A 22,205-nucleotide genomic window follows, 5' to 3' on the forward strand; every position below is an offset into this window, starting at 1 on the left:
TGCACCATCAAACTAGGGAAGGCTGACTTGGCTTCTATTTCTGTTTTCTTAAAGCAGCATGAAGAGTAGTAACTCTTGGAGGGCAGAAGGGATATTTCTGGGTCTGTCTCTCATCTCAGCCATCTGTATTTGGTAAAACTTCAGTTCACATTTTTGTTATGATTGCTCTTTGCTTTTACTTCAGTGAAACTATATTGGGGCAGTCAAAGGGCTTCCTAAAAGTTAGATCTCAATTTTGCTCTCTTAAAAGGCTGTGGAAGTAGTTTATCAGATATTCCAGTCATGTTAACAGGGCTTCTGCAAAATGCAGCTGAAGATAATCATACTTTCTTCACCCCTGGGCTCATCTGTTCTGAAGCCTGACGGAGCCTAGAGCCACTCACTGCAATCACAGTTAGTGTAAAGCTGACTCCTAATTCACTTGCACACTCACTTTGGCAGTCAATGAGAGAGATTGAATTTAAAGGTTTCAAATGCAGGCTGACATGGTTTGTCACTTTCAATCCTTTTTGACACCAGCCATGCAAATTAAAGCTGTAACCTTCTGAGTACTTATTTACTGGGGGAATCAGAAAGAAGGTCACAGCACTGTTCCTCTGGCCTGTGGCTTGTTGGACTTTTCTTGTGTATATTTAAAATTTATGTATGTGACCTTTCTGCCCCCTGACTTCAAGTATAATTAAGAAACAAAAGAATTTAGGATGCACTTCTCTTTGAAAGAATCAGGTATCAGAGTTGAGAAGAGTCTGTAAAGTATTCAGTGTGGTACTGCATGACTTTTTAATTAGTATTTAGCAGGGTTCAGTAAAAAGCATGTTTAGATAGATTAACTGGTAAGTGACACACCTAATATTTTATGGTGAATTAACTGACTGTTCTAAGCTGAGCTCTGCAGGAATCTTGCAAACTTAATGTTTACATTACTAATACTGTTTTTCAAATAGAAGATAACAAAGAACAGGGCTTCTATACTGGGCATGTGGAATATCTTGATAAAGTGGTGTAGTCTACCCCTGAGTCCTGGGAAGGCAAGTCTCACCCATGCCATGGAAGCTGTTTGATAGGGGTGGTGATAGTTCTGGGAATTATTTTAGAGCCATATATTTCTAGCCAAGTGTGATTTTTTTTTTTTTTTCCAAGTGTAACAGTAGCTAGAAAATTAAGATCTTTATGGCCTTAAGCTAAGGCCATAAGGGCATATGGACTTGGGAATTTAATTTTCTTGTGGCATTCTACTTACAGAAGTCCATATGTCTTAATCTTTGAGGAAATCATGGGAAAATACAGTGCTTTGCAAGTTTGAGAAGGTCTGTAGGCCTCTTGCTAGTCTGATTGGTATGTGAAAAGGATCTTTGACTTGTGTTTTGAGAGCCTGACTGCCTTCAGGAGTGAATAAAGATGCAAAGAGGCCCTGAACACCAGTGGTGAAATGTCTGGCCAAGAAGTGAAATGAAAAAATGCACAATGCTTTAGCAATAGATGATTAACTCTTAAACCAGATATAAGAACCAGTAGATTTTGTGTGTCTTGACATCTTTGCCTCAGAATTAGTTGCATTTATGGATATTTTATTCCTGCTAAATTGTTAAGCTCTTTGAACTGTCGATGACTTGGGCTGTACAGTAGCTGTAGGTTGGCTGTTTATGCCAAGGAACAAATTAAAGAGCAGTAACTGGAGAGGTAGCATGAGGAAGCATTGTTAGACTGACTGATGTATTTTGTACCTCCACAGCTGAGCAGTGCATGTTTTATTCTTGTGTGTTTATCCTATCTTAAATTTTTCCTTTGCTTAAACTTGCCTTTGTCATATTTATCACTTACGGTTCTTTTATGCTGTGTTGTTGTTTTTCAGCATTTTTCCTTATTGTCAAGGCAAACTTATTAAGAAACTAGGCAGTTAAATGGATTTCCTTTCTATTCTCCATCTCTAGTTACTATTTGCTGGATGCCTTTCATTTCTTATTTTGATGTGTTTTTCAGACTTTTGGCTGCAGGTAGCAACTCAACTTCAACGAAGTTGCAAGGCAGCAAAAAAATGTCAGTTTAATTCTTGTAGATGGTAAATCTTTCACTTTCTTGGCTTGTATGGGTGTTCTTTTATAGATCTTTATTTTCTAGGAAGAATTTGTTGACAAAGTAATTGGAAACCTAAAATATTAGAAATCATTTCAGTAAACCCATTGTACTTGAGCCAACAGAAAATTTTTTATAACAACTGCTGCTGTGCTGATCTTGGTATAATATAGTGACAGTGAAAACCTGAAGTTGCAAATCCTTTGAGGATTTACAGATTTTCTTTGACTTTAATAATCCATCAGGATTGTTCAAAAGGAACATTCTGAGTAAGATGCCTTTATGTGGACAAGACAAAGAGCATAGGAAAATGTCTTAAGTACTGTGTGCAGTTTCAGACCCCACAATATAAATCACAATATAGCAAAGATATAACACTATTAAAGGGTGTTCAGAGGAGGAATATGAAGATGAATGGTTTGGAGGAGAAGCCATATGAGATGTGACTGAGGTCACCTGGTCTGTTCAGCCTGGGGAAGAAGGGACTGAGGGGAGACCTCATTGCAGTCTGCAACATCCTCATGAGGGGAAAAGGAGAGGCTTGCACTGATCTCTTCTCTCTGCGGGCAGTGACAGGACCTGAGGAAAAGGCCTGAAACTCTGTCAGGGGAGGTTTAGGTTGGATGTTGAGGAAATGTTCTTCACCCAGAGGAAGGCTGGGCACTGGAACAGGTTCCCCAGAGAAGTGGTCACAGCACCAAGCCTGACAGAGCTCAAGAAATATTTGAACAATGCTTTCAGCCATATGGTGGGATTCTTGAGCTGGTCTTGTGCAGGGCCAGGAGTTGGACTTCAGGCCTTGTGGGTCCCTTCCAAGTCAGGATATTCCATGATTCTATAAATTGCTACTGCTCTCACTGCTGCTGCATTTGTTGAATGCTTAGAGAAGAAATGTGTCTGTAGCCTTTTATTGCCTCAAACCATTCAGTGACAGTACTCTGGGAAGCAGATGTGTTTGAAAGCAAAAGGTTTTAGATGTTGTCAGCCAATTTTTCCTACTGCTTTGGGATAAAAATGATGATTTTCAGATGTACAAATGGAAGGACTGCTTCTAATGTGGTCATTCTTCCTTTCATGTGTCCTTCTCTGTTTGCTGGTAGTGGACAAAGGTTTTTGTTACTGGTTCATTTTGATCCATGTCCTAATTAACTAGAGGTGGTCAATACCAATCCTGATGTGTCCATGGTAAGAAGCCCAGTTTCTGCTCCCTGCAGTATTTGAGGGTTAAGGTGATTTTTGTTGCCTTTCTTCTGCTGTTAAGCAGAAATGTTGCGATGCCCTCCATGCTGACTTCAGTGATACAGCTCCATGGGGTAAAACAATGGAGTAAAAAAATCACCCTTTCCTTCCCTGTCCACCTCCAGGCTAGTGCTAAATGATAAATTTCACTTCTGTTAAAGTGAAAGGCACTATGGTTTTCATGTCTCTTTGGTTATTTGACATTTTATGGTGTTTAACTGTACCCCATCTCCCCTCCTGAGCTTGAAGGAAAACAGATTTTTCTCAGCTGTAGAAGCACAGTTTGAGTATGATGTTCTTGATCCATTTGTAGAGTTGTAAAAGCTCAGAAGGCACTTTTTCACTTTATTAAGTATCCAACTGCTTCATGACCACTTCCAACCTATTATTTTAGGCTCAAGAAGTCCTAATTTTGAAGAAACTTGGTCACAGATCAGTTTTCTGCCTTCCTTTAAAAGATTCCCCAAAATCTTTGTGGTAGTTGGAGATGTTTCTCAGAGGAAAAGTGTTTGTTCTTAATGATTGGTTGAGTTTCTCCATTTAAAGCCTGGTGTGTCTGGAGGAGCTAAGCTGTTTCACAGCAGATGGGCTGCAGTGATACCTTTAGCCCTTGTTAACACTTGCTCCCTATGTAGAGTTATCCCAGTAATATCCTAGGCTGGATTGTCTGCAAGGTGAAATGCAGCACCTTGGTACTGGATCTTAAAGACTGGAAAAGGCTCTTGTGATCCAATTTGTCTTGTGTTACACAGATTAGTCTTAAAGATTCTTTTTGCTTATCATATACCCTTGACCTTTTTATTACACCATGCATCCACAGTCTGGAAAAATGATTGGGTTTTTATTGGCCTACTGTATAAAAGCATACAATGAAAGACTTATATTTTTAAGGCTTGCTGTTCTTTAGACCTTTTAGTTTCTGCAGGCACCTGAGTCTTCACAGAAGCCTGTTAATACCATGTGAAACAAATGCTGGGGATGATGTAAGTGTAGTCATAAACTGCTTGTGAGGGATGTGGTGTTTTTGGCTGGGGTTAATTTATTTTTTTTCCCAGTAGCCAGTGTAGGGTTGTTTTAGATTTGTGGTGAAAATGGTGTTGATAACACAGGGATGTTTTCATTACTGCTTAGCAGAGCTTACACAGAGGCCTTTTCTGCTCATTCAGGCCTTTTCTGCTCATTCAAGCCTTTTCTGCTCCTCACCCCACCAGTGAGGAGGCTGTGGGGGAACAAGGAATGGGGTGAGACACAGCTGGGACAGCTGGCCCCAGCTGACCCAAGAGATGTTCTGAACTATATGGCATTGTGCCCACCAAATAGAGCTGGGGGGAAGAAGGAAGAGAGGAAATTTGGAGTGATGGTGTTTGTTTTTCCAAGTCACCATTATGTGTGATGGAGCCCTGCTTTCCTGGGAATGGCTGAGCACCTGCCTGGCCGTGGCAAGGGGTGGACGAGTTGTTTTGCTTTGCCTATGTGCATGGATTTTGATTTACCTACTATTAAACTGTCTTTATCTCGACCCACAAAGTCTATTAATTTTACCTTTGCAGTTTTCTCCCCCATCCTCCTGGGGGGGAAGGGAGCTTCTGTGTGGGGCTTAGCTGCTAGCTGGGGCTAAACCATGACAGAGGATTAATGACCTCTGAAGAAGTTTTCCAGCCTTATATCGTCTGTGAATTTTAGGATTTGGGGTGATTACAAGCTATTAATATGAGCACACTTTGTAAAGATTAGAAGCATTCCACAGTGAGTTTTCTGACAAGATTCTAATACAACATCTTACATGTAGTGATGCAGAGCTATTGACGATGCAGCTTTTGCAGAACGATTTTTGAATGCATCTGTTCCAGACAACTCTATTATGATTAGGGCACTAGTTACTAGAGAAGGCATTCTGTATGTTTCATTTTTGGGGGACCCGTTTCGGGAGGGTTTTAGTGTTTCGGGAATTATTTCTGGAGCGGTGCCAGGAGGGGGCGACAGCGGCCCGGCCCTGCCTCTCCCGGGATCGGGTGTGATCCCCCGGGAGAGGCGGGATCGGGGCTGTGGGATCGGGTGTGATTTGCTCTGGGTCGGGGCTGTGGGATCGGGTGTGATCCCCTGGGAGAGGCGGGATCGGGGCTGTAGGATCGGGTGTGATCCCCGGGAGAGCCGGGATCGGGGCTGTGGGATCGGGTGTGATTTGCTCTGGGTCGGGGCTGTGGGATCGGGTGTGATCTCCTGGGAGAGGCGGGATCGGGGCTGTAGGATGGGTGTGATCCCCGGGAGAGCGGGAATCGGGGCTGTAGGAACACATGTGATCCCCTGAGAGAGCCGGGATCGGGGCTGTACATACGGGTGTGATCCCCAGGAGAGCCGGGATCGGGGCTGTAGGATCGGATGTGATTTCCTCTGGGTCGGGGCTGTGGGATCGGATGTGATTCCCCGGGAGAGCCGGGATCGGGGCTGTGGGATCGGATGTGATTCCCCGGGAGAGCCGGGATCGGATGTGATTCCCCGGGAGAGCCGGGATCGGGGCTGTACATACGGGTGTGATCCCCGGGAGAGCCGCGATCGGGGCTGTGGGATCGGATGTGATTCCCCGGGAGAGCCGGGATCGGAAGTCCCGGGGTCGGGCGTCAGCCCACCGGGAGAGGCGGGACTGGGGCTCCCGGGCTCGGGTGTCGTCCCCCCGGGGGAGCTGCGCTCGGGGCTGTAGGAATGGGTGCGATTCCCGGGAGAGGCGGGATTGGGATCGGGTGCCAGCCCCTCCGGAGAGCGGGGTCGGGGCCAGGCGGTGCCATCGCTGTTCGCTGCCGCAGCAGCTCCCGCAGCCAGATGTGTCCTGTCTGTCCCCGAGGCGCAGGTGTGTCCCTGTCCTTCTGTAACCCCAGCCTCCGCGAGGGAACGGGTGCGGGAATCGGAAGAGTAAAAACTACAAAACTCTGGGTGAATAGAGGGTACTTGGATAAGCAAGGTACAAGCTGCACACACACAAGCAAATGAAAAACAAGGAATCCATTCTCTGCTTCCCGTGAGCTGGGAGGTGTTCAGCCATCTCTGGGAAGGCAGGATTCCATCACACCTGACTGTGGCTCGAGGAGACAAACGCTTCCACCTGGAACATCCTCCTCCTTCCTTATTCCTCCCACTCCAAATGTCCACCTCTTCCTTCTGCCCCTCTCTTTATATATTGAGGATGACACCATATCATACACGGGGATGGTTTTAAACTAAAGGGGGAGAAATATGGATTATATATTAGGAAGAAAATTCTTCTCTGTGTGCTGAGGCTCTGGCACAGGTTGCCCAGAGAAGCTGTGGAAGCCCCATCCCTTGGAGTCTGTTCCAGGTCAGGTTGGATGGGGCTCTGAGCAGCCTGGCCTAGGGGAAGGCAGCCCTGCCCATGGCAGGGGGTATGGAACTAGATGAAATTTAAGGTCACTTCCACCCCAAACCCTTCTATGACCTGAAGTAGCTTTGACTTGTGTTGTTTTCTTCATGAATGCTTGAACTATTAAGACTGCTGTCAGTCCAATTTGAAAAATCTTGAATAAAATTTTAAAAGCAACTTTCCAAGACTTCTAAATTTTAAGCTCTTAAAATATTCCTTTATTTTCAGCTGATTAAATGGAGAGTACAGGGAAATTACCATGATGGTATTTATAAATTATTTATTTATAGATGCACTTATATAGTTTGCAGACCTGAAATAATAGGCCTTGTTTGAAACCCTAAGTAATAGTTCACATAGTTCAGTATAACATTAATTAAAAATGCTGGTGTGTATTTCATTACCACATAAGTGGCAAGTAGCTGGCTGTGGGATCAGGTCTATAAAGAACTCTAAGTGAATTATCCTTTAGATTAATGCCCTGATAGTGGAAAATGGATGTGATTTGCTCTCTTAACTTTTAGGTTATAGTTTAGATTTCACTGGTGTGCTGAGCATTGTGCTAACATAATGTATTTTCTGTTTCTGAGTACGCTGTAGGTCCTGAAGGTACCAATCCCTTATTCCTGTTCCTGTGTTCAAAGCAATGACCAAAGCTTCCAATGACTGCCTGGGCTAGGAGGCTGCTTGCTCTGATGCCTTGCAGGAGGCTGATGCTGATTATTTAGTTACTCTACACAATAACTAAAGTACTCAACTTGCTGGATAGCCTCCTGCTTGGTCATTTTTCTGGGGAATGCAGTGAAATGGATAGAAAATAACTGAATCAAGAGTACTTTTTCTCCCACTTGGATAAAGTATAAGGTAAAACTGTAGTTTTTATTCTTTACTGTTCTTTCAGACTATTTTGCTGAACTTTGTATTATTGCACTGGAGTAGTAGTAACTGGCTGGAGCTCTACCTTGTATTTCAGTAAGTGTTTTAGCAGTGACTTCATTATTTCTAAGTCTGTGCAAATGATGCTATGGTATGTCTTGTCAGCATCTCTATGAGGCATTTTTCAGCTTCTCACTTGGAAAGGTTTCATTGCTGCTATCAAAGCAGAGATTTGAAGCTTTTCTCCAGAGTCATTGGAAAAGAGCTGAGTGGAGGGAATGCAGAAAGCAAACGTAGTTCCTTTATTCAGGTTTGGTGCCTTAAACATGGCTATGCATACTGTTAGTAATGGATGTCAAGCTGTGCTGTAATAAAACCAATTTTTTGCATTATTTTTCTTTAATTTTATTGATCATTAATCAGCTGTTTGAGCTGTATCAATAATATCAATAATATTTCTGTAATAACACCTTTTCCCCTTACAGTACTTCATCCTCAAAACAGCCATCCTGACGTGGGAGAAATTTTACATGTACCTAATTGAAATCCTAACAGAATAGTGAATGCAATTTCAATTTAAGCCACAAAATGAAGAAATAAGAGCAGATGGCCCCTTCAGAAAAATAGATTAAACAGAACAGATATTCCTGGCCAGCTACATAGTTAATCTCATGCTTCTTGTCAAGGGGTACTGCCAATATATAGTTATTATACAAGGATAAAGTATAAGCTATATGAATTTAGTGATAAAAGCTTTCCTTCATTCCCAGCTCTTTTTGATAATTTAGTGTTATATTCGTATTTTTAAAGTTACAGTTATAGCAAGTATTAGTAGTAGTCTATTAAATTAGTTGTGTCTTGCTTTAGAAAGGGATCCTGCAAAAAGAGCAGGTCTGGGAATGTAGTTCCATTTATGATCTATGAAAATTCATGGTAGCATTTCTGGTATTCTCTGGCTCTATGACACACTGATGATTGAGTCTTTAAACCTACATGTCAGATTTGGTAGAGGGATTTGTGAGTGTGTCTCTCCTGTTGGCACGAGAAAGAGTTTCTATTCCCTGTGGTTAAATGTCCTTTTCAGACCTATTAGTGGACAGTCAGACTTTTCAGTTCAGTGAAGCACCTTTATTTCTTGGGTGTATGCAAAATAACACATCCAGCCTCTTCAGGTGGTTATTCTGTATGTGACTGGACATGTCATTCCTGCACTTGCTCTAAGTCAATGAATGGAGAGGGGGAAGTGAGATTTGAGACTTAGTAACACATGACCTTTTCTCTAGGAAGACTTCAGGGGTGCACAAATACCCATTGCAACTGTTTGAGTTTCTTCCCAAATGCTCTTTTTTTCCATTGTTTCTCTCAAGTAGCAAGGAGCAATAGAAAAGTCTACCCCTTAACTGGTTATTGCTGTCTCAGCTGTCCTTCATCTTTTAGGTACCCAGACTCTAAATTTTTTAAGCAGCTGTATTTTTTTAAAATTCATTCCCTTTGTCCTCTGCCACATCTAGAAGATAACTTCATTCTGTACTTTTGGAAAATGGAGCATCAACATTTTCTTTTCCATATAAAAGCAATTTAAGCATCACTGAATCAAGAAGTAATGGCACCTCAGGTAGTTTGCGTTGGCACTTTTCTTATTGTTTCTTGGCAGACAGAAGTGATGAAGGAGCAGAAACTTGAATATATGGGGCTGTGAAGGCAGGTGGGGGACAGGCAGGGCAGGTGTCTGGTTAGAAGCAGCTTCTGCAGGTTCCCAGCATGACTGTTAAAAATATGACTGGTTTTGTTTTTGCTGTCTCACCTTGAATGTAGGTGAACTTCCCTGTGAATTGTTCTACTGCTCTTAAAGGTGTTAGCTGTTTTGTGCCTGTGACACTTCGTAGTAGTTGATTTTCAGTGTATAATCTGTAGAAATGTACTGAAATATGCTATTTAAACTACTGAATATAGGAATTACTCCCCTAAGAACCCACGTGCTCATCACTGGGAAAAAGTATTCAGTGAAAGTTTGCATTCTGAAATTAGCTGGATGAAAACTAAAACAGTAACATGTCTAAAGTAAATTTATCAAATAACTTCATGACATAATTTGGCTGCAGTAAAACTCAGGCATCACATTTTAGATTTCTATATAAGCATTTGATTTTAAACTGTCTTCAAAACAAACCATTAAGACAAATGAATTTGTAATGTCTTGACTGCTGAGTTGCACAGAACATGCAGTTTTCCTGATTCTTACAGTTATACCATAACCACGTCTGTTGGAAAGAAACTTAGACCTTTAAAAATACTTTTTACTGAAGAAATATGCTTTTTGTAAACAAATTTACTAGTTCAAAATATAACTTAACCAGAACTAACTGCTTAGTTACATTTAAGGTAAACATGAAGATAATTTCTTTAGAGAAAGATTTTGAGTCAGAACTGTTTCTTACCACACCATAGTAAACCCACACCATAAATACTACTAAAACTGTAGTGTATTTTAGCATTGTAAGGTGTGTTTCTGCAAAAGCTTGCTGGCATAAGTTGGTAGTTACTTCAGATATTTAGGCAGGTATAAAACATGGTTTGTTGCAGTTTTTCTTAAATTTGGAAAGATGCATAATGTTCTACTAGGTCAATGCTAGAAATACTAGTTTAAGAAAAAAAAAAACTCTTCATAGATGCCATGAAAGTTGGAAGATGGCCTTTTTCAGGGAAGGTGCTGCATGGATAGGCACATGGTCCTACAGAGGCAGAGATTTATCTAGAGCTGTAGATGTGGCTGCTTTCCTGCAAAAACTGGTCTGTTGAAAGATCTTTGGTCCTTTCCTTAAGATTTACAGCTGGATTGAGTCCCTAAGATGGACTTTCAAGTTTTATAACACTTCTAGGGGAGTCTGATCTTGTTCTACAATTCTGCAAAGTGGTTCAACTAATTTCATAGAAATAAGTTTAATAGCATTATGTTTCGGGAAAAAAAATTGAATGTGGTAGCAATATGCATTATTCTGTGTAATATATGTCTTCATACACAGAAAATAATTTGGATTTGCCTGCTATTGAGCATGTGAAAGGGATTGTAATTAATGTTATCCCTCTGCTAGTTAATTTTTAACTTGGATGTTTGAAGTTTTTAACATCCAATTTATGTTGAAGCTCATACAAAAAATTACCGCACAAATTTCTTTAAGCTGCACTTTCCCATAGGACAGTAAATGTGCAAGCTGCCTTTTCCTGCCAAGTTGCATTACTGCAGCCCAGGACTGTAATGGGTGACAAAAAATCAAGGTACTGCCTACATTAATTTTGTCAAAAGTGGTGCTTTACCTCTTTTATCTGCTGGTAGTGGAAGTCATGGCCTTCTGAAGGAATCTTGAGGTGGTTTGGGTTGGAAGGACCTTAAAGGTCATCTGGTTACAATCCCCCCTGCCATGGGCAAGGACACCTTCCACAAACAATGACCAGCTTGCTTAAAGCCCATCCAACCTGGCTTTGAGGTTAGAGGATTAGGGTTGTGTTAACCTAATCCAGGATGGTGTGTTGGAATTAGCCCCTTTTCTTTTACATGTGCCAACCACAGTCCACAGTTTTGTTTCCTACATCTGTGGGTCAGAATGCACAAATGCCTTTTAGGTTGTTACCTTTTTCATAAATATTATGAAAGCATTTTTAAAATTTGTGATTTTTTTGGTTGTTTTGCAGAGTAAAATATGCAATTCATCCATTTTATGACCCATGACATACACCTGTTTTGTGGTTTTGTGTTCTTTCTGTACAAGATTACTTTTTTCATAGCACACTTGCAGATCAGTAGTTTGTGCTTTAGTAAACAAAGTTTCAGACACAGAATTTCTCAGATTCTGAGAAATTTATATCAAAGGAGCAGGAAGCTTGTGTTAAAAATCAGCAAAATGAGAAGATTACAAACAGTAGGTTGAAACAAGAGATTATGCATGAAGATTACTCCAGCCTATACTGTTTTCAATGGTTCATCTTTTAGAGCCTCTAAGCAGTGATTGCATTCACTTTGAGTTCACTCAATCACTGCAATGCCACAGAATATATAGATGTTTTTTATCAATTCTGTAGTAAGATTGAGGTTATACTGGTTGGTAGAGCTTGTGTAGGATCAGGGGGTGTGAGTTTAAGTCATAGCAGTGTCTGGTGCTAACTCTGAATTTCACTGAATTAAACATAAGAATTTAGAAGCACTATAGATACTTCCAATAGCTTTATCTCTGTTCCTTTCCCTAACCTTGTGTGAAATGTGGACAGTGACAAGTTCTTATTGGACAGAAAATGCGTTTTGGACAATATTGCATTCTGGGAAGCAGTGGGAAGAGCTGCATGCTGTGTGCATTTTCAGCCTTGCACAATGGAGAGGGAAAACAATGGACTGCTGTACCCTGTGTCTGTCCATATCTGTTTCTCTGGACTGTTCTAGCATTTCTATGATGAATGAATAACATTGATTTCTACCATGCTTTCAGGTAACAAATCATGGCTTTCTATGTTCCAGTACATAATGAGGAATAAATATTGGGCTGGAGTAAGGATTTATTAGAAATAGTATTTTTTTTAAATACCAAAGATGGAACAAATCTTTCCTCCAAAAAATAATTTCAAAACTCTTCAAGAAAGCAGCAGAAATCTTGCTAAAACTTGCATGAGAGGAAGGATCACCACTTCCACAGTGCTGGCAGTGCTGTTCTGGTGCAGCCCAGGTGCTGGTGGCCTTTGCAAGTGCATCTTCCTGGCTGGTGCTCAGCTTGTTTGAGCTTCAGGTCCTCTTCTGCAAAGCTGCTTTCTGGCTGTTTGCTTTCCAGGCATGAGGTTCTCTTGTATGAGGTTATTCCTCCACAGGCACAGGACTTTGCACTTCCCTTTGAAGTGCACAGGACTGCTGCCCATTCCTCCACCTCTTCCAGGCACTCTGAGTGTCATCACATCCCTCTGGTGTTTGGATCACTCCTGGTTTTCTGCTGTGTAAAGCTGCTGGAACTGCACTCTGTGCCCTCAGCCAGGTCACTGATGAACATGTTAAATATCATTGACCCTCAGAGCTCACCACTGCAGTCTGGCCCCTGGCTGGCCTGGTTGTGGTGCCCCTGACAGAGTCCTTTGAGCCAGGCAGGTCAGTTTTCAGTTTTCAGTCTGCCTCATGTCTCTGTCCCGTGCCTCATCAGTCCACATGAGGATGGGGTGTGGGAAACTTATCAAAAGCCCTACTACAGATGGGGTGGACACATCAGCTCTTGTCTCATCTCACATTGTTCATAGTGCTGTTTAGTGTGTGTGGCTTCCCTGCCATAAATTTGTGCCAACTGCTCTCATCTTGACCTTCTGTGCTTGGAAATGGTTTTCAAGAGCTGTTTACTACATCACCTTCCAAGAGATCGAGGTGTCTTTGTCCCAGATCCTCCTCCCTGCTCTTGAAGATAGGACTGCTTTGCCTCAGGCATCAGGGACATTCCCTGATGACCATGGCCTTACAAAAACAGTGTTGCCTGTTGATGGCATCAGCCAGCTCCCTCAGTATTTGGGCATGTTTCCTGAAACTTCTGCTGTAGTGATGGTTTCAAGTAAATTGTGACTTACAGAAGCTGTAAGTTGTGTTTTACTGGTATTTATCAGTGGGTTATGACACATTCCTGAATTAAGGATTGCCAGAGTGTGAGGCTCTACCCTGGCCTTTTGTCATTGGGATGGAGGCCCCTGGCAAAACTCTAGCTGGCTAAAAATGATTTTTAGAGAAGTAGAAGATAACACTTCTTGGTCTTGCTGATGGCTACATAAATCTTGCATAATGTAAGTAAACAGCTGTGCACTTATTTATGGAAATATCAGTTATACAAAACACAGGGATGTGTTTTGTTAGCATAGTTATCTTCTAGTATTAAGTATGGTTTGTTTGAATCTGCTGGCAAATTTTTAGACTGCAGTCTTTGCCAGTGCCCTAAAGTCTTAATAGTGCTCAAGTCTATCTGTTGTAAGGGTCAAAACCGGATGTTCTATGGCTACTACCTCACCTTGGCAATAGTTTAAAATGTGATATTTGCACATGGAGAGCTGCAAGTTGCGTCCATTTATCAGCTGAGATCTGATTTACACCTTTTCTTGTGGAAGTTGTCAGAGGAGTCACAGAAAGTTTGTAGTACTTTGCAGTGCTATGTACATGATAAGGAAGGAAGACTTTAGACCCTTCTTGGTCTCTCACCAAAATGTCAAGTGAAATCTTGTGCAAGAGCTACCTGGCTGTGTTCATATGCTGAAATGAATAAGGTGGAACAGCTGCTTGTAAGGACTCTTGATACAGAATATTAATTTCATTTTGCCTGGGTCCTATGCACCAAGTAGTGTTAAGATGCTCTGTATATTGGATTTTATTTTTAAGTTAAAGAACAAATGAGTTGACTTTTTGTAGTTAGTGAATGCCTGATCTTGCTAATTTACAAATATTCATGCTTAAAGAAAGATCTGCAGTAGGTAAATGTACAGTAGGTAGAGTGGGTAAATAATAGAGCTGATTTTAGCATTTTGTTATAAGTTATCTTCACACTGAGATAAATAATTTTCAGTGGAGTAGGTTGAGGATATGGGACTGATGTCTATGTCTACATCTTGTTTTCTTCCTGAGCAAGACTGATTAAATACCTGTTAATACCTTATACATGATTTTGACAGTTCCTACTATGGTACTTCCTCCCTTGCTGCTAATATTAATCAGCTCAAACAGATTTTAGTGGAGTCATTTTTGATGTGAAGGTAATAGGTGTTCATTTAGTTTTGAATTGCTTAAATAAAAAAGCACATTCAAAATATTTGTCATATTGGTGACTGAAATGTATTTTCAGATCAGTGCAGATAGTAGTACCTAGACTGTAAAATAGAACTTATAATGCCTGTGAATGCAATTTAAATAAAGATTGGTTTGAGTCCTTCAACAGGGATGTTATTATTAATTTGAGGGTTCTGAATGCTGTAGACATCATTCTGGCATGAACTGCTTATTTTATTGTAAATTGAAATTAGATTCATTGTCAGTTGCTTTTACAAAATTAAGGTGGTATATGAAAGACAGTTATTTGGAATTCAACTATTGTAATAATAAGCATTAGTTGAAACAAATTAGTGTGGTTTTTTAAGCACAATTCACACTCTTAATGCATTACTTTCTCTACCAGTTCAGAATCAGGACCTATTATGGATGCATAACTTGCAATTTTTGAAAGGACTTTTTAAAGGATTAAAATGTTGGCTGAGGAGAATAGGTGAAGTTTTCTGAGGCTCTTAAAGGAATGGGGGTGGGTACATTAATAGAAAAACAGCATTAAAAATTGAAAATTCTGTTGCATTTTTTATTTGTGTTTTAGACACATTCAGGATGAGTCTAAATTTTGCTATACCACATATATTTAGTTTCCTTATTTTAAATATTTTGAGGCTATTTTTGTTTGATTTTCCCTCTTTCCCTAATTTTCTCTTTTTTTTTTTTATGAAGACACACTAATTAGTATTTTCTTTGGAAACATCTTAGAGGGTAGAAAAAGGGATATTTGTCCAAGCATTTACTCATATCAGAAAATGTTTAGTTGCTGAACTTAACTGTGTGTTTTTCTGGGGTATTGGGATGCCATATACAGTTGAAATTGGGAAATTCTGCTTTTTTGTTGTGTGTGTTTCTACACAGAGAAACTGCTTTGAAGCAAAGTAGGCTATACTAGACATGTTTTAAGATACTCAAAAGTAGCAGGCTAAAGTTGCATCTTCTGTTTAGTGCAGAAATTGGGAAGGTTGTGCAGCTTCATGCTGGTCAAGAGGACAGGGAATGAGTAGTAGGTCTTTTAGAGTCTGTTGCAAAGAAGTCTAAGGTTGATTTCAGCAAGCCTTTTGGAATGTATTAAAGCCTTGGTGTGGTGATTCTGGTTCAAGCTGGTGCTGTGCAGTGCTGTTTTCAGCTCAAAAGATGAGAAATACTGGTTGGAGAGGTGCTGATTCAAAGAACTTTGAATCATCCCCTACTAGGACAGGGAATAAAGGAGTCCAGGGTAAAAGATGTATAATCTAAAGCACAACCAGGACCATTTTACTACAACAATAATGAGATTAAGCTCTCATCAATTTAATTAAACTTAGAATTGTAATTGAGTTCACCGTCTTGTGTACTCTGGATTTACAGAACTCCTGGAAGGTCTGTGGGCAATTAGCATCCAGCACAGCAGAATTATATGACTTGGCTTCATTGGGAAAATTTAAATATATTTTTTTAAGAATAGGTATTAAGATGTGTCTTCTTGGGTATAATTATGGGTTTTGCCACACTGAAAAATTCCAAATAAACAGTATGGAATGCTGATGATATTGTCAGTTTTTGGCAATTAAGGAAAAACTTTTTTTTTTTTCCTGAAATTCCTCTACAACTGACTTGGAGCCTCCTTTTCCTCTGGGAGCTTGTCTCTTACCAAAGCTTGACTGTGTTCCTTAAAGGGGGGTCTTCATGAAATGCAAACTACTAAGTTAAGGTCAGTTTTTTGTAGTACCATCTCTTTGATTTGTTTCTGATGTGAAAGCAAAAGGAATCATGCTGCCAGGGGAAATGGCCATCGAGCTCAGCGTTCTGTCTCCATCAATGGGCAAAAGCCGTGAGTTTTCAAGAGCTAAAAGGACAGAGAAAATATGTAAAGATACTTAGCCTTCAGTTTGACTAAAGAGCTTTCTGAATTGAGGAGGGTGTGACTTTTCTAAGTCAACTGTGAAGTTGTGAGAATTCACTGAGAAATTTATTGCTGTTGGGCTATGCTTCAGTAGTTGTACAACATGCTTGATTGAGTCAGTCTAAATTTTTGATGTTTCCTTTTCTTAGATACAAGGCAATAAAATTGCCCAAATAAAGCAAAATCTAGTTGCTTCTATTGTATAATGTTAGTAATTTTCAAACCCACTTGATTTAGGAGTATTTTTATAGGATAATGTAATTCTTAGAATATTTTCACTTTCAAAGTGACTGTAGAAACTACTTCTAGTGCAATTGAAGTGCAGTTCCATCAATGCCCTGTTCTCTTAAGCTGTGATCATGTGGCTGTCCTTGAATGAGCCTTGCATTTTTCACTTTTTCTTCCATCCAAAGCAGGAAAAAGTTAGTACAAAATAATTTGGATACAATGGTGTGTTTGGTAAGACGTCTGAACCTCAGAAAATAAAGTAGAAACTTTCTTAAGGATTTCCAGGCAAATTGACCTGGTTTCTGTTTCTCCTGATCTTGTTTAAAGGAAATATTGCCTTAAGGACAAATGCAGTAAACATTTCTGTTTACTTTGAGGTTGACATTAGTTCTTATATCTATTATATTGATTTACTACAGATAAATAGGGCATCACTTTGCTCAGCATTAAACACAAGTATTTATATTGGCTTAGCTGAGGGAGCTGGAATCCTGGATTGTACTTCTGCCCCAGGAGGATTGATTCTAATTGAAGAATAAAATGAAACAATTCTACTCTGTCCTTATCTGATGTATCTACCACTATTATTTGGTGAATTAACTGAGGACTAATCATTGCTTAGATCTCTGCTATGATTAAATCTAAAGAAAAAAATCCATCCATGCAGTTATTACTGCATGCAGGTAAATTCCTGTTGCATTAGCTGCATCCTTGGTCTGAGAACATGAGATTTTAATCTCTAGCATTATGGGAAGTTTAATCACATGTTTATTTACTGTTTGTGATCTAGGAAATGGCATTGCTTCATATGGCAAAGCAGTGCAGCATGTAATCTAAGGATTAAGAAAAGGCAAATCTTCCTATCCATTTGACCTTGAAAATCTGATTGGATTTCCTGTGTGATCTGGCATGATTTTTCCCTAATTATCTAAAGCTTGATGTATGTGAATGATATTTCAAGAGCTGTGCAGATATGGATCAAATTCTAATGCTTAGCTGTATTTCATGTTCATTTGAGATTTCAAGTGCAAAGAAATAAAAAAAGAGCAAAATCTGAGATTAAATGTGATCAGTGGACTGGACTTTGTTCATACAAACCCAAGTCTTTTACAACAGCAATGAAGAGGCAGAAAGTCTTAAATCAGTTTGATTAACATTAGACCATAGCAGGAAGAAATTACTTAATCTTGCTTTGAACTGCTTTGGCAATGGGCTATGGCTGTTTGTTAGTAAAGTAATTTGTCTTTAAAACAAATGGGGAAAATTGTGATCCATTTTGCTGAGAGCTGATTTGCAGCCTGTTAATGGGTTTCAGTAGCTTCTTCAAGAAAAAAAACGTTGTTTAAACAGTGCAAGTAAAAGAATAAAGGGGTTTTGCTTAAAATGGTCAATAAAGTGTGTAGATACTTGAGGTAGAAAAACTGATTTAAGGAGTAAGTAATGTCTTTCTTTTAATAATTACTTTAGTGACTTGAAGTTCAGTATCTACTAGAGCAAGAAGAGAATGGTCTTTTTATGTTTTTTATCAGCTCAAAGTAGTCCCATATTATGAGCATATTTAGCATTAATCACATTGTTGCAACCAAGTCCTTCAAATACCAATTCAAATAACTTTTCTGAGCTAAAGTATTTAGGAAATACAATTAGCACTGTATTGATCTCTTAAGGGATTTATGCAGCTGGCTCAGCTGAAGAGTGTTACTGAAGTTGAACTCTGTGCTCAACTCTTCAACTGCATTTTAAGTGCATCTGAGGTGTCTGAAACAACTCATTTCCAGGTGTAATATTTTTTTTGGTAATTTCTAGGAAGTTCCTTAAGCCACTGCTGATTCATCAAGTTGTGATTCTCACTTCCAGGCGGGCAGGGGGTTTGCAGTGTATGCCATGCTGTGCCTTTGGGGATAACAGCATATGACTCAACATGAGCAAACAAATTTTTAGCTTTACCAGTTCATAAAAACTTGGTGGGCTTTGATGTTGAAGGTGCTTTTATTTTGTAAGTTTAGATTCTTCAGGAAAAAGTCCTTTACTGTAACAGTAATTACAGTGACTGAGAACTCATAAATGTCTTGCATCAGGCTGGGTTCAGTTGAACTACTTGGGAGGTCTTGGTGCATTGCTCTGTCACAAAAAAAATGCAGCAAAATGTATTAATTGAATTTAATATTTAATGGAGTTTAACTGTGCTTTTCTGACTTAGAAAAAATTTTAGTCCTAACATTTAAAATCAATACTGAATCAAACAATATCAAGTTTTGTTGAAACTGCATTTGCTTCAGTCATTAAAAATGGATGTATTTTTATTACAGTTTTAATAATCAGCATTTCATGGTGTAAAATATTGCTAACGATTAGCAAATTTCTGGTCAGTTTTAAGCTTTGAATGTTTATACTAACAGTGTAATACCAACAGCAGCCTTAAAATTTAGTGTTGTGTTTCTACTTGTATAACATAAAAGCCTCTAAGTACCTAATCTTGTTTTTCAAGAGAAATCAAAGAGCTTTGTCACTGCTGCCCTTGTTATATGAGGAAAGAGCAGTTTTAGAGGTATATCTGTATTTGAATGCTGTGACAGTATTATGCTTTTACACCTGAATCTGATATTTGGAAACTTTGACTTCTAAATGGTACCAGTCACCTGATTCCTGAGTGGGAACATCAAACCCTCTGAAATTTTAGTCTCAATTTCACCTGGAATTGAGTTCCAAATTAAATTGATGTAACTTTACATTTGTTTAATTGCCCATAATTCCCTAGTCTGTAATGTGGCATTTCCGAATTTCCATTTTGACATAGATTTTGAATATTGAAATATTCTTGAATATTGAATATTCTTCAGTTGTTGTTAGCTGGTGGGATAATGGGGCTGGAGAGACTTTTTTTTTTAACTGAGCATGATGAAACAAAGGACATGCTGGAGCAAGGTTGATTTGATAGGGGTTCTCCAGAATTTTTACATTGCTACAATCCATAGGAATCAAAAACTTCAGAGAGACTTGACAAGAAGTTTTGAGAGTACAGCTGGGGAATTCTTTTCCTTCAAGAAGCCTTCAGATAGTCTGAGGCTGGTTTGACTTTCTTATTTTTCAGGGACTGAACAGTAACTTGGATAAATTGTTTATTTCCTGTTTTATGTTAGTGAAGTTAAAACTTGAATGGAAGTTAAGTTTCAGTTGTGAAAAAAGACACTGGCATCTTAATTTCTGTAGTGGTAAATTGAAATGGACTGGTATTCATTAAACAAATATCCCTATAATGCATGGATTTTTTTTTTTTTTTTGTAGTTAGAGATTTTTTTTGTTTATTCTGTTTTTAAGAATATAAAATAATTTCAATTATTGGACATAATTGAATATGGATAATGTGTCCATAATAGAATATGGACATAATCTCAATATGGACCTAATTTCAAACCAGACTGTCTTTGAAAGTGTACTAAAGGCTGGTTTCTCCTATATTTTTGATTGGTTTCTTTGTGTTCAAATTTTCATTACAGTCTCCTCTCAGCCTAGGATCACATTCCCATTAAAGACACTGCAGGGTCTTGATGAATGTCCTTAATTTCTAGTGGTCCAGTAGAGTAGAAGGGTGTTTCTTGTTGTAACAGATGAACAAGATATATGGAGGTACTTGTGGAGGACAAGTGCTAGATTCCCACAGGAGAACTTCTCTGGCACTTGTGCAATGGGTTGGGTTTTGGTGTGTTCTAACATCTTTAAAGCTGCAGCATGGTGGACCCAACCCAGCAGAACTGCTTCACTTCATCTCCCTGCATGCTCCTCATGAGTCCTCTCTAATGAAATGAAATCTGCAGTTTTTCATTAGCACACTGGAGAGTCAATATTTGGAGAAAAGTATAATCAAGAGTCAGTTTTGTGTGTACCTCTGGAATGAATTGAGCCATGCAAGCCAGGGTTTGAACTTCTAAATCCCATTCCTAATAATGTCATTGTTGGTATAACACTAATCTCGGATTTTTGGGTATGATCTATGTGCCTCAATTACATTTCTGACATTCCAAAAGATTAACTTGACAATTGTTCCTAAGTCCACTGTAGAAAGCCACCATTAAAACTGATACTTTATTTATAGAAGAGGAAGAAAATTGTTGAATATTAAACTATGCTATGTTTTTTAATTTATACATGCTCAAAGGTATCTAGGAATAGTTTTCACAAATTGAGCCATATTAAAAAAAATGTATCCTAAGTGTTAAGTGAGCACAGTGTTTGTAGTGCTAATTCAAGGTGCTGGTATAAACATGAATATACAAAAAAGAGAAACATGTTTTATCCTATTGGCCTTGTATAACCAATTACATGTGTTGATTAGACAATATGTCATAAGTATGCCCTACAGTATTAGCTTTGAAATTTATTTATACTGAATTTGAAGATTCTTGGCTTTTAGATTGTTGCATTAAACTAAAAAATAACTTTTTCTTTAACAGAAATTGAAAAATTCCAAAAAGGGGAAGGAAAGGAAGAAGAAAAGTATATTGATGTAGTCATCAATAAGAATATGAAGTTGGGACAAAAAGTTCTGATTCCAGTAAAACAATTCCCAAAGGTAAGCCCAGTTTTCATGTTTGATAAATTTAAGTTCTTATAAAAGATATTTCACTAGTATCTTAACTATTCTTTAATGGAACATTTGAAACTATTATCTTACTTTTACTAAGGTAGAAGTTCTACCTTAGAGCTCCTACATTCTGCATTTGTTGGAATAAATGTGCAGGAAAGGGGTGCTGGTCACACAAAACAGTATGTTGAGAGCAATAACTGAACCATATTTTTGGGATAGCAGGATCCTCCTCTTCTGAATATCAAAAGGAAAAACAAATTTTGACGCTGAATCTGATGCCAGACTTTGAAACTTTCTTATTGTAGCTGGAAGTGCAGCTTAAAATGCACCATTAAGGAACTAATTGTGAAAATTTTCTTCTCATCCTCTTAAGTTTCAGCCATTGTTATTCTTGAATGAATTATAGCTTGACTGCTAAATTATGCAGTCTGTTCTGGAGGGGTAGAGACTGCTTCATTAATATCTTTGCCCACCATGAATTCTTAACACTTCTTTACTGCCAAGTATTATCCTGCACTAAAATATTGCTGCCTGGAAGCATTTATGCAACATTCAGTAGGCTGTGGAACTTTATTATTTTGGTGCTGCTTAAAATTTTAAGGTTAATGTTATGACAATCAGATTAGCATTTTTTAATTTGTTTGAAATGGCTTTTTCTACCTACTAGAAATTTCAAGACTATCTGTTCATGGAGGAAAAAAAGTCACCATTCCTCCCTCTTATTTAGGAAAACCTTTTATAATTGTTTTTTTTTCTGCACAGTATCAGTTTTTTTTTCTCACAGGCCTGTGCAGGATAACTTGCAGGGATTTCTTTGCTGCTGTTCAAAGTTTCATTAAATATTCCTTGAGTGAGTGCAAGGCTGCATATCATGTGGACACCTCTTGGGAACTCTGACTTAAGTCATCTTTATGGCTAAGTAGAGCTATATACAAGCATGCAGAAACACAAAGATGGGAAGGTAAAATACAGGAGCCCCTTATTCCATGGTCAGTGTTTGCAAACAGGATGTTTTTCTTCTGAATGTTGAGATGTAGGTACTTGAGCTCAGGGGCAAGAAAGGCAAACTGGCTATTAAAAAGGGAAACACTGCCTTCTGAAAGATACTTCTGCTTCTTTATCCAGTGTC

General features: G+C 39.0%; 1 protein-coding gene across 3 annotated transcripts in view; it reads left to right on the forward strand.

The window, feature by feature from the left end:
• Positions 1-22,205, forward strand: part of KHDRBS3 (KH RNA binding domain containing, signal transduction associated 3) — a 90,432-nt gene that overhangs the window by 5,667 nt on the left and 62,560 nt on the right. For all 3 annotated transcript variants that reach the window (XM_054634983.2, XM_077189294.1, XM_077189297.1), the window contains exon 2: positions 20,943-21,061. In XM_054634983.2, coding sequence (XP_054490958.1) covers positions 20,943-21,061 — 119 coding nt within the window. The remainder of the gene's footprint in view (positions 1-20,942; positions 21,062-22,205) is intronic.

The sequence above is a fragment of the Agelaius phoeniceus genome, chromosome 1 (genome assembly GCF_051311805.1).
Source record: "Agelaius phoeniceus isolate bAgePho1 chromosome 1, bAgePho1.hap1, whole genome shotgun sequence".
Classification (NCBI taxonomy): Eukaryota; Metazoa; Chordata; class Aves; order Passeriformes; family Icteridae; genus Agelaius; species Agelaius phoeniceus.